Source organism: Manihot esculenta, chromosome 11 (assembly GCF_001659605.2).
Source record: "Manihot esculenta cultivar AM560-2 chromosome 11, M.esculenta_v8, whole genome shotgun sequence".
Lineage (NCBI taxonomy): Eukaryota > Viridiplantae > Streptophyta > Magnoliopsida > Malpighiales > Euphorbiaceae > Manihot > Manihot esculenta.
In genome coordinates, this window is record NC_035171.2 from 17419117 (window position 1) to 17431407 (window position 12291).

Below are 12291 nucleotides of genomic sequence, written 5' to 3' on the forward strand. Positions count from 1 at the left end.
AGGCAAATAGTCCATTCCTATTAGGGAGTACACAGGACCCCTTAAAATTTGAAAATCCCATTAAAAACATAATTACAGTAATTAATTATTTTTTCTTTTAAAAAAATCTAAAAAATAATAAGAAGAAAAAATCGCCACCGTCCAATTGATTCCCTTGTTGAATAGAATCTGATCTCTATCCCTATATAAATACATGCGCTCCACATCTCTCTCCTTCGCTGCCAAGTAACGCAAGCTAATACACTCGATTCTTTTCTGCACAGCAACGAGCAACCAAATCAAGATGGCGGCAACTGTGTCTTCTCCTTGGGGCAAGCCTGGCGCTTGGGCTCTCGACTCTGAAGAACACGAGGAAGAGCTCCGTCGACAAGAACCCCAAAAGACCGATGCTTCTGGTGAGTCTGAATTTCCTTCTCTAGCCGCCGCCGCCGCCAACAAACAGCCTAAGAAGAAGAAGAATCAAACCATATCTCTAGCTGAATTCGCCAGCTATGGCTCCGCCAAGTCGTCTCAACCCACCCAATCCAGAGGCCCTACTCATGAAGATCTCCTCAATCTCCCTACTGGACCCCGCCAGCGGTCTGCTGAAGAGCTCGAACGCTCTAGGCTAGGCGGTGGCTTCAAATCGTATGGTATGGGCAGCCGTAACGGTGACGATTCGTCGAATTCGAGATGGAGTGGTGGTAATTCTAGGGTTTCTAGTAGGGACAGGGATGTGAACAGAGATTTAGCGCCTTCGCGTGCTGATGAGACCGATGATTGGTCTAAATCGAAGAAATCACCGGTGGGCAATGGCTATGAAAGGAGAGAGAGGGGCTCTTTTTTCGATTCTCAACCAAAAGCCGACGAATTAGACAGCTGGGTATCTAATAAGCCAACAGAGACAAGGAGATTTGGTGCCACTAACGGTGGATTTGAGAGGAGGGGCAGTTTCGATTCTCTATCCAGAGATAGAAGCGGGTTTAATAGCGGCGGTGGCAGTGCAGCAGATTCCGATAACTGGGGAAGGAAGAAAGAGGAGGTTTATGTAACAGGAAGTGCAAGGCCAAAGCTTGTATTGCGGCCTCGTACAGTGCCTGTAAGTAACGAGAATGGCACAGCAGCGAAACCCAAAGGCTCGAACCCATTTGGAGAGGCGAGGCCGAGAGAGGAGGTGTTAGCTGAGAAGGGAAAGGACTGGAAAGAGATTGACGAGAAACTGCATTCTGTGAAGATCGATGGCAATAAAGAAAAAGGTGAGAGAGGTAATTCTTCATCATTCGGGCGGTGGAGCTTTGGGAATGGGCGTGCGGGTTCTGGTGTTGAGCGGAGCTGGAGGAAGCCTGATGTAGATGATTCCAGTTCTCGCCCTCAGAGGTTTGTTTTAATGCTCTTTGATTGATTATCTGGTTAACTAGTGAGCATATAGAGGATATATTTTGCTCAGTTATATCTATGTTCTGTGATCAGGAGGATGTGTTGATTGTTATCATGTAATTCTTTTGATACTCAATTACTGCCTGTCTTGTTAACTCTATTTGGTAGGGGGTTCTGTTAGCTCTATGGGATACTGTTGTTTTTGGTCCCAGTTCTTGAGGGTTCTTCAAGATACTCGAGTTTCTGTAGAGAAGTATGCTATGTCAATTGGGTCAGTTTAGAGGTGTGTTCTATTGATTGTCTTTTCTTGCATCCTTGTCGACTCTCTGTTCTGGGATTCCTGTGGTTATATTTATGCTACAGTGTTTGGTTTAAAATCATTTCTTATCTTGGTTTATACAAATCCATGAGACCATTTCGTTATTTGAATTAGTCCCCAGCTTCCTTTATGAGTATTCTTGTATCATTCTTCTTGTGGGATTGTGTGAAGCAAGTGCCTATGCTAATTTTGATTTTCATCACATGGCCCACATAGTTAGATTTGGGCTCAACACTGAATTGAATCTGTTTGTGAGTGGATATAATAAAAACTTTATTGAGGTGGTGCTACATTCGGGGTGGGTTTCTGTATTTAACTATTTATATTATGGCTCAATCTAGATCATCTAGTCAGGTACGGTATACTCAGATTGGATTTGGACTTCTAACATTACTGTGAATATCCTGATTACTAGTATAATTTTCATGCAAAAAGAACCCCTTTGCTCCTGTTATACGCTGTTTCTGCTTTTCTTTTCTTTTTCTTTTCTTTTTTTTTATTTCTCCCTTTTCTATTTGTTACATCTTGGGGCATCTTAGATTGCTACTATGTGAAGTTATTTCACCAAGAAATTAGTTTTGATGCGTGGCTATTTGTGATTTATGTATGTTCTGTTGTGAAATTGAGATGTGCTGCTAAAGTTGGTGAAATCAATGTTTCCTCTGGGTGCAGTGCTGAGACAAATGAGAATGATGATGCCTCTGAAAATGGCCATTCTGCTGAGGAAGGACCTGCTGAAGGAAACTGAAGTTGGGGTCTTACTCATGGGATGAAGAGGATTGAGAAAAAGAAATAGTGGAGAGCATTTGAATTTGTTGTTAATCAAAGTCGTTTAGTTTTATTATTTATTTGTACTGAGTTTTGCCATAAACTGTTATGATTGTTGAACATGGGTCGGAACAATTTTGTTAGGCCTTAAAAAGTAATTAGCACTGATTTAGCCTTGATGATTTTGTTTTGTAGCTGGAGTTGGAATTTCTGAGATGTCTTTGTTGTTTTTTCACAAGTTTTGTCATCTTCAATTTTGTCCGTCTCACATCAATGAGGGATTTTGCATTTTTGATCGCTGAAACCTTATATCTATAATAAAGTTGTTTATTAGTTGTGCATAATATTTCTCTTGGAATTGTTCTTATTTGTTCAGAAATGAATCCCGTCGCTTGAAACCGAATGCTCCATCGTTCACTAGGAACATTTCCACCTCAACGAATTGTGTGACATAGATTTAAAAATTTATTTGTGCGAAATTTTGTTTTTACCATGTAAATAAGATTTGTATTTTCAAGGTACGAATCGCAATTGAAGTTAAATACAGAACCAAAGAGGGATCAACAAGTCCAATTCAAGAGCTTAACGATTAAGTTAGACTAGCCGAAGCAAAAACACAACCACAACCCAATTCAGCCCACAATCCAAACCTCACTGAATGCCAAATGACAACCCAAGTCAGCCCACAATCCAAACCATCCTCATATTATGCAGCACATACAACACCATCCACATCACTTCCTTCATCGAAGAGCAGATCAGAAAAAAGTACAACCTATAAACAGCGGCATCTCAATCCCAACACCACGACAAAGAAATCACAGCAACAAGAGGCGTGCATGGAATCAGAACAAATATGAGAAGGCTCACAGTTGGATGAAACAACCCGGAAGGAAGAATAAGTATTGCAAAAGGTGACAGCAGAGTGCCAAGTCGATCAGCGGCTTGATGGGAACATGACTTACCGAATGTAGCGGTATAGTACTTAGAGATGCAAACATGGCACAGAGAAACCTCCTCGAAACCAGATGAACCAAGCCAACCACCTTAAAAAACAGGTTTGAAAACTAGCCTGTCCATATCAATCGCTGAAGACCTGCAAAGAAACTAAAAGAGAAAAGAGAAAAACACAACAAAAGGGAAAGCCAGCATCCTTAGCATGGGCAATTAAGAAGGTGGAGGAAAAAACAGAAACAAAGAGATTTTAGGTAGGGGAAAATGAAATCAAACCAAAAAACGCGAAACAGCAACCATCGGATCACCACAACAAATAGATCAAACTCGAGAATCTTCAAACAAATCCCAAACTCGTTCCTCTACCCTTTCACACACTCTCTTTCCTTTCTCTCTTATTTGTACAAAATTGATTATGATTAAATTTATTTCTTTATCAAATGTGATAGAATTGAAAAAAATACAATATTTTTAGATTAAGATGTCGATATTATAAAATTACCTTACCTCTCCTTTACCATGCTTGTTTGAATCATTGTACATTCAAGCAGTAGCACTAACATGTATATACGTATATATTGAATTTCTTTCTGTGACGATTATTGCTAAAAAATACATGCCTAACAATGTTCCCCCGTCCAAACTCCAGAACAAACAACTGAAACAAGAGCACTACATCTTCAGAGCAGCATAAACCGAACCCAGCTTGTGGAGGAAACAGGTCCTTAGCCAAGTATAGCTTCCCCTGTGCCTTGGATTTCTAGACACCCCTCTGTTAATGGCAGTGGTGGCTGGCTTTTAACTACACGAGGTGACATAAAGACCATCTCACTCCAGACTGTTCAAGCTCTTTAAGAGCTATTTGAAGCATCACCCCTCCATGATCATCTTAATGAAAATCAAGATTCCATTTGTTTTATCGAACATTCTTTCTTAGTCTTTGAAATCATTTATTAACTAATGAAAAATATTTTATAAGAGTTAATGGCAAATAAAAATTTATACTTTTGATTTTATTATAATTGTTCTCTATATTTTTTATTAATTAAAACAGATCTTTTAAAATTATTTTAATTATACTCTTTATTTATGTGTTAAAAAATTAACAAAATTGTCATGTTCTTGTCACCTCAATGCTATATCACCATGTCACGTTAGCAAAATTTAGAATTAATCATAAAAAAAATTCTATACTTTACTTTTTGTTGCCATCCCACTTTATACCTTTATTTTTTTTCATTAAACTCTGTTTCTTTTAATATCTGATTAAATATACTCTACCGTTATTTATATAGTTCAAAATTTACAAAATTATCGAGTTACTCCTTTTTACTATTAAATATTTTTAAAAATTATTATTATTATTATTCAATTTTTTTAAATTGTATTAATAATTTTATAATAATAATTTAAAAATAAAATTATTATTAACCAATTTTTTTTAAATCTCTATAATATATTTAGTATTTAGCATTATTTTTAAAACTATCATTAAAAAAATAATTTTATTAAATACATTAGTCATGACGTATTTAAAAATTAATTCAAAATAATATTTAACATAATTGAGTTTGAAAATATTAAACATAAAAATTATGTTTTGTTTTTAATTATTCTTTTAACTATCAATAACTAATGTATCATTTTTATTTAAATTGTATTATTAAAGTGAATTTAAAAAAAATAAAATAAATAATTACCAAACAATTTTATAATTTTAATTTTATTGTAATTTTACTTTAAAATTTTAAATTATTATCAATTTCACTTTAAAATTTGCTCATTTAGTATTGACATAACGATTGACATGATAATTTTGTTAATTTTTAATAGCACAAATAACGATAAATATAATTGAAATGATTTTAAAAGATTATATTTTAATTAACAAAAAATAAATATAGGTATAATTATAATAATTTCTTTTAAATATTATTTTTTTTGCCATTACCTTTTTTCTAATTATATAAATTATTAAACCATTTTTAAAGAAAATGACTCATTTTTTTTTAAAATAGAATTTTATTTTTTTTATAATTTTTTAATTTTAAAAATCTTATTAACACTATAAAGTTTTTACTTATATATATAATTTATTTTTTATTATTTGATTATAAAATTAAAACATAAAGGGCTTAATAAAATTTATTGAATAAGATTCTCAAATTAGAGAAAATATAAAAAAATTTAAGTAAATTCTTACAAAATTATTCACAAATTTATTTTCATATATAATAAAAAATTTTCAAGTTAAAATTTTTTAAATTCTTTTATTCTAAATCTCTCATTCGAAATTAATAATTTCATAAGAATTTAATTCAATAAATTTCTCCACTAGCAATTATTTTATTTAAAATAAAAAAATTCAATCATTTTTACCTTAAAAAGTTTTTTTATCATATTCCAGGATAAATTTATGCATAATTTTATAAAATTTAATTTTAAAAAATTATTTATACTAAATAAATAAAATAAAAATTTTGTAAAACAAAAAATTCAATTCAATTAATATAATTTATATACAACATTGTGTTTTGTTTGGGCGTCTTTTGTAGACATTTTGGAGCCTATGAAATCCAATAAAGGCTGGAAAGTAGTAGCCATTAGCCAATGTAGAAATTAGGAGGCATCCCTTGTTTGGAACTGGATTGGTGAATGAGATGATGATGATAATAGGCTCTGGACCACGGGCCCATCCTCTAATGCTTTGAGTTGAAATCCAAGAAATGCCCGCTTTATCCGTCTTATACACATTTACCATATAATTTTTTTTTAAAAAAATTTTAATTATTTTTTACATTTTAATTTCATTCACTCTTTAAATAATATTAAATTATTTTGTTAATGTAATTGTTATTCAGAATTTTTCATTAATATTATATTTACTTGTATGATAATAATTTAGATACTTAATATATTTTATTTACTCAGTCTACATATATAGTATTTTTAAATTAAATATTTATATTAAAATTCATATATATATAATTCATCATGAATATAAAAATTTTGATATAAATATTTAATATAAAAAATTCTTAAATATATTTTTATATGAAATTAAATTTATAAGTTTCTATGTATAAATCTGTTATATTTGTAAGGAGCAAAAATCAAATACTCGTACTATGCATGATACTAATATATATTTGTACTTGAATTTATTTTGAAATTTATTTAATTTTTAAATAATAATAATTATTATTAAATTTTTTTAATTTAATTAATTGGGTTAAATTATGATAATGTCTAATTCAATAAAATTATAAAGTTGAACTGTTTTAAAATTTAATTTATTAATTTAATAATTTTTTTAGAATTTATCACTATTTAAATATTTTTTCATTTAAAAAACTTTTTTCATTCTTTAAATTTCTGAAAATTATTCTTTTGTGAGATTTTTTGAAAATTATTTTTTACATGTGAAAATAAATATTTTTTATATAAATTTTAAAAAATTTGTAATGTATGTATTGATATATTATTTTAAATATCAAATATAATCAAATACTCATTGAAAATTATGATAAATATAAAAAGTAATATTTTATAATATCAATATATTAAATTTATATTTATATATAATAACAATCTATTAATAATTTTAAAATATTACTATGAATAAATATTAGTAATAATAATTTAAATTGCGTATTTTTATTTCTAATTAAATGAAAATAATTATAAATAATTAAAATTATTAAAATAATAATAAAAGTGATAATAAATATAATTTAATTTAATTAAAAGAGTTGCACAAATTACTTCTCAATTATTAGGAGATGCCACGTGTTAATATATTGCAAATAAAGAGTTTCACATTTCACTCGTCAATTGCTAGAAAATGCTGCAGGTTAACCATATATATATTTTTTAGTCGAAGAGGTTAGTCCATGAGCTTTTATTCTTAGTGATTAGCCTGACATGGTACATCAAGATTAGGAAATCTAAACTACTTTGGAATGGAAAATTTTGTAATAATTTAATTTAATTAATTTTTTAATCAATTTTTTCATTTAAAATAAAAGAAATTATTTTTTATTTAAAATATTTTCTTTTTAAAAAGCAATCGATTTTTTTAAAATAAATTGTTAGCTGTAGTAAAAATGTTTATGTTGCGAAAAAAATCAAAGAAATGCATATCCAGTATTATGGATTACTCTCGCTCTTCCTTAGCGACTCAATTTTCTTTTTCTCTCTTTCTTGCTTTCTCTTCTAGGGTTTCTCTCTTTCTTGCTTTCTCTTCTAGGGTAACGTATATTTGTCTGTCATTATTTGTGTAGTCTTCCCTCCCCTTCTAGGCGGGGAGTCATTTTTCTCCCAATTTGACAATGGGTTTTACCCTTTTGACAGCCAGGTTGAGTGTAAATATTATTTTTATTATTATTTTGATAGATTGAGCTTATATGGAGAGGATGCCTTTGAAGACCTGTTTATTCTTGTTTTTGCTATCTTCCATCTTCTGGGGCCTAATCGATACACTATTTGATTGTTGGCTTTAGGAAGGTTCTAGATCTAGTTCAAAACCTTAACATCTCTAGGGTGTTTTAGTCAATTTGTTATCTGGATGGCTGATTTTAAATCGTGTAAATCTATGTTAGTGACTGGCTTCTTTCCTTTTCAGAATATAGACAACATCAGGCTTGGGTGCTTCTATGGTTTTGACCTCCAAACTGCACCTTAGTGACTTGGATTGATGCTTGGTAGTTCTTTCTCTATGCTCCCCAATATGTGTTTAGCCTTGTTTGGCTCTAGCAATGAGATTTCTTCTTCTTCTTCTTCTTTTTTTTTTTTTTTTCATATTGCTGGATGCTTTTGTGAGCAGTTTGGACAATGCATGTCTTTTCCTTAGTGTTTGGTCATTTTTCCAGAGTAGTTTTTGGTTTGTGTTGGCTTCTGAAGCCTCTTCCGTTGAGCCTGTTGATCGAAGAAGAGCCAGAGGTGGCACTGAGATGATGAGATCTCATATCTCTCTTCCTTTGGGCGTTAGAGTTTCAATAGGTATGGGTCATGTGCTTGGGCTTTGTGTATTGGGCTTTGGTTGCTTAGTTTTATTTTTTCAACCTACTTTGATAGCTGCCATGGGCTGTTTATTGTATTTGGACTGAGCTCTTCTTTTAATAGAGTTCTATCTATCTCTCGATAAAAGAAAAAAAAGATATTCTAGATTGAAGGAGAATGCATTTAAAATAAATAGATAAGAGGTCTTAGTTCAATAAAAAAAAAATCACTTCTAGGCATCCATTGATTAGATATCTTATTAATCAGGGTGCGAGAAAAAAAAGTTGTGAATAATATTAATCGTCCGGAAAAGGCAGAAATTACATAGCAATGTAATTTCATGTCAATAAACCAATAACTAATTTTCATATAAGCAAATACAATTATTTAAAAAAATAAAAAAAATTATTGATTAATTATTTTTTATGGTAGCCCTTGTACTATAATAATTTTATTAAAAAAAAAACTCAATAGTCATTTAACATTTTCATGGTTAATATTTAATGCACACGTGGCCCTTATAAATGTATAATTGTTTAATCTCTAAACTTTATAAAATAAGTAATTATTTAAATCTTAAAAATTCAGAACATATCACTCATATCTGCACATTAAAGTAAATGGTTATACACTTTTATAACTTTTTTGTATTAAATTTTAATAATGAGCTATAAACCAATATAATCTCACGTTGAAACGAAATTAACAAGAAGCATTCATCTCTTGTGATATAGCTCAAGACAACATTACAATTGCATATGAAAGCCTTTTGTAACATGATATCTTGTAAGAGCAAATAATTCATAGCTTGGCTATGAAGCTACACATGCATAATGCATATAATAAGCTAGATTAAGATTTATTTAGCCAGTTTTATCCAAGTTAGAGTTAGGGTTTGCTACATTATAAAAAAATTGTGAAATAACAATTAAAATTTTGGTCGTTAAATGGCAGAAATTGGTCACTATTCATAAATAACGACTAATTGGCGGCCATAAAAGAGTGGTCAGTGTTTAATTTGTAGCTAATTATTTAGCGACCAAATTCATTTTGGTCGCTATTTAGCAACCAAGTATAGCAACCAAATATTGGTTGTTAATCTCGCCTAAACAAAGTTGACAACGGAAAATTTGGTTGCTAAATTCATCGCAACTGGGTTGTTGACTAGTGAGCGCAAATTGATTACTATTTGGTAGTTATTTTAGTCGCTATGTCATTGCTAATTGATAGTAAAGTAAAAGAAAATTTAGTTGTCATTTATAATTTGGTCACTGATATGGACATTTGTGTGCTAAATTGATTGCAAAATTATAGTTAATTGATCGTTAATGGCTCCATTTAAAGCTAATTTGTCTCCTTTTTTTCTATTGTATTCCTAAACCCGTTGTAATAACATGTACACATATATTTCAATTCATAATTCTACAATCTAAAATATTAAAATACACTAATATAGTCTAATATTGAAACTATAAATACGAAAAATATATAATCGTTTGCAACTATATCAGGATGTTTAAGTATTAAAGTAGTTTAAAATGTAAAACAATTAAATAACATATTCATATTATGAAACATATGAAGCTAGCTAGAAACAGGTCTCATCCTAATCCATTTGTGAATCATCTGAGAACCCATCGATTGGATGGACATTAAATGAGTAATTATGTTATCCCATTTTCGATATATTTAGTTCTTCACGCATTTCAATTATCATATAAATTTGATCCTCCACAAGTTTATGCAAACTATTATACTTTTCTTTCATTTCCTTCTTCAATTCTGATGAGTGGGATGATGACATATTTGTTGATGTCCCCCCTGATTCTATCTGGGAGAAGGCAGAAGAGGCAACACTGCCTAACTCATAAACTCGGCTTCCTTGCCGCTCTCTTACTGCTTCAATAAACAACTCATTCTCAGTAACAGTTCTTCCACCTTCTTCCACATCTGATGCCACATGCTAGCTTGTATGTTGTCCTTTTAATTTCAAATAATTTTCCTATAAAATCACACAATAATATATCAATTTAAATATGAAAGTAAGAAAATATACTAATATCTGCAAGACACCACAATCATAATACATGCAAGATACAATAATTATAATACTTTTAAGATATCATAATAGCAAAATTTCAAAGTGCAATGTAGAATTCTTAAGCAGCAGGGCTATCTCTTAACAAACATCAAATGAATATTTAATAACATAACAATAATTACCTGAAATGTCAACATACAATAATTGAATTGAAGGATCATCATCTAAATCCTAAAAGTAGCAACTCAAGTCTAATTGCATAGACCAAATCACAAAGTGCATTATTTTATATCTCTAAAATGCAGCTTCAAGTACTAATCAAATGCATATAACCCGAAATTGATCATATAACCCGATAATCACAAAACAATATCAAATAAATAAGTTTGATTGCTTTCAAAGATAACTTATTTAAATAGAAACTTACATAAACAATTTCATATCGTTTACAATAAATTTATTACGATCACTTTTCTTTGTATGCATATGGAGAAACAACTCAGTTGCTGTTGGAGGAACTTTTTCTGCCGAAGCATTTTCCATGGCCTAGCATGCTTCTTATGTGTAATGGACCCGCCTATATGTTTAAAAGGACCAGCTCCATCACCTCCCTTCTCTGTTAGGTGATTCTTCAAATACTTCATTGACTTTGCCACATATTCGAGAGTGCTCCAGTCTAAGTTCCATTTATCCCATACTTCAACCGATATATAAGCACTCCTCTTTTCTTTTTCTCTTTTTTTCATTTGTCAAAAAATCTTTATAACGGGTAGCTGCTTTTCTTGTAAAAGAATACGGATACAAACACGTTTATGGTAAATGGAACAAAACACTATCAATTAACTTATCCTAATACACAATCCAAGCTAACGATTTAATTCAAGAAATAACCAATATCACTTATGAACTTTATAACGAGTGCAAATGAGAATATGTTGCATAAAAATGTAATACCCGGCTAGAGTCCGGCGTCGGAAGTCTTGTAGTCCAGTGGAATTTCTGATGCCGGAATCCTCTAGAAGGGTACGGATTATGTTTTCCTATGTTTTGAAAGCGTTTTCATGTTTTAAAGTGTTAAAGAAGTAAGGGTTTGCAAGAAAAGCACCAAGGCAGAAAAGCCAAGGTTCGGCCGCCGAAGGTGACTTTCGGCCGCCGAACGTGCATGGCATTCGGGTTCTCATTCGGCCGCCGTAGTTGGTCTGGCCAGCCAACTATAAAAGGCCCTAGGTCGGTCAAATGGATAAGATTTTCTTTCCATTTGCACGAGCTGAGGTGAGTCTTGATCTTCCTTGAGTGATTTATGTGTTTTCTCAAATCTTTCATGGTTTTGATGGATTTTCATGTGTTTTTGAAGTTTTTGAGCCAAAGAGTAAGTTTGGAAGCTTGGAGAGTTTGAGAGAGGATTTCTCCATATCTCCACGTAGGAATTGTTCAATCTCTTGTTTGGAAGAGGTAAGTGAAGATCCTGAACTTCCTTTCTTGATTTTGAAGGTTTTATGGGAGTTGTTTGGGTAGTTATGCATGTTTAGGTTAAGGGAGGTTTTTGAGGATTTTGGTGTCTCAGCATGGTTAAGTGTTGTTTGATATGTTTGTTGGAGATCTTAGGAGAGGTTTAGATCTCTTTATGCATGTTATATGGTATATGCTAGTTGGGAGTAGTTACTATGCATGTTGGATAGGTTTTGGGTGAAGTTTGCATGAAACAGAGTAGGTTTCTGCCCAACGGGCAAAACCAGGTTCGGCCGCCGAAGGAAGGTTCGGCCGCCGAACCCCTTGTGGAGGCAGTTTCGGCTGCCAAAGCTTGCCCCCGAACATTTGGACTTTCGTCTTTAGAGGCAAGGTTCGGCCGCCG

At 31.7% G+C, this 12291-nt stretch overlaps 1 protein-coding gene across 1 annotated transcript; it reads left to right on the forward strand.

Annotated features, from left to right (window-relative positions):
• The first annotated feature begins 204 nt into the window (after positions 1 to 204).
• LOC110626793 (eukaryotic translation initiation factor 4B3) lies at positions 205 to 2678 on the forward strand. The gene is made up of 2 exons (XM_021772882.2): positions 205 to 1356; positions 2348 to 2678. Exons 1-2 carry the CDS (start codon positions 284 to 286, stop codon positions 2421 to 2423), a joined length of 1149 nt encoding a protein of 382 aa, XP_021628574.1. The 5' UTR covers positions 205 to 283; the 3' UTR covers positions 2424 to 2678.
• Positions 2679 to 12291: the final 9613 nt, after the last annotated feature.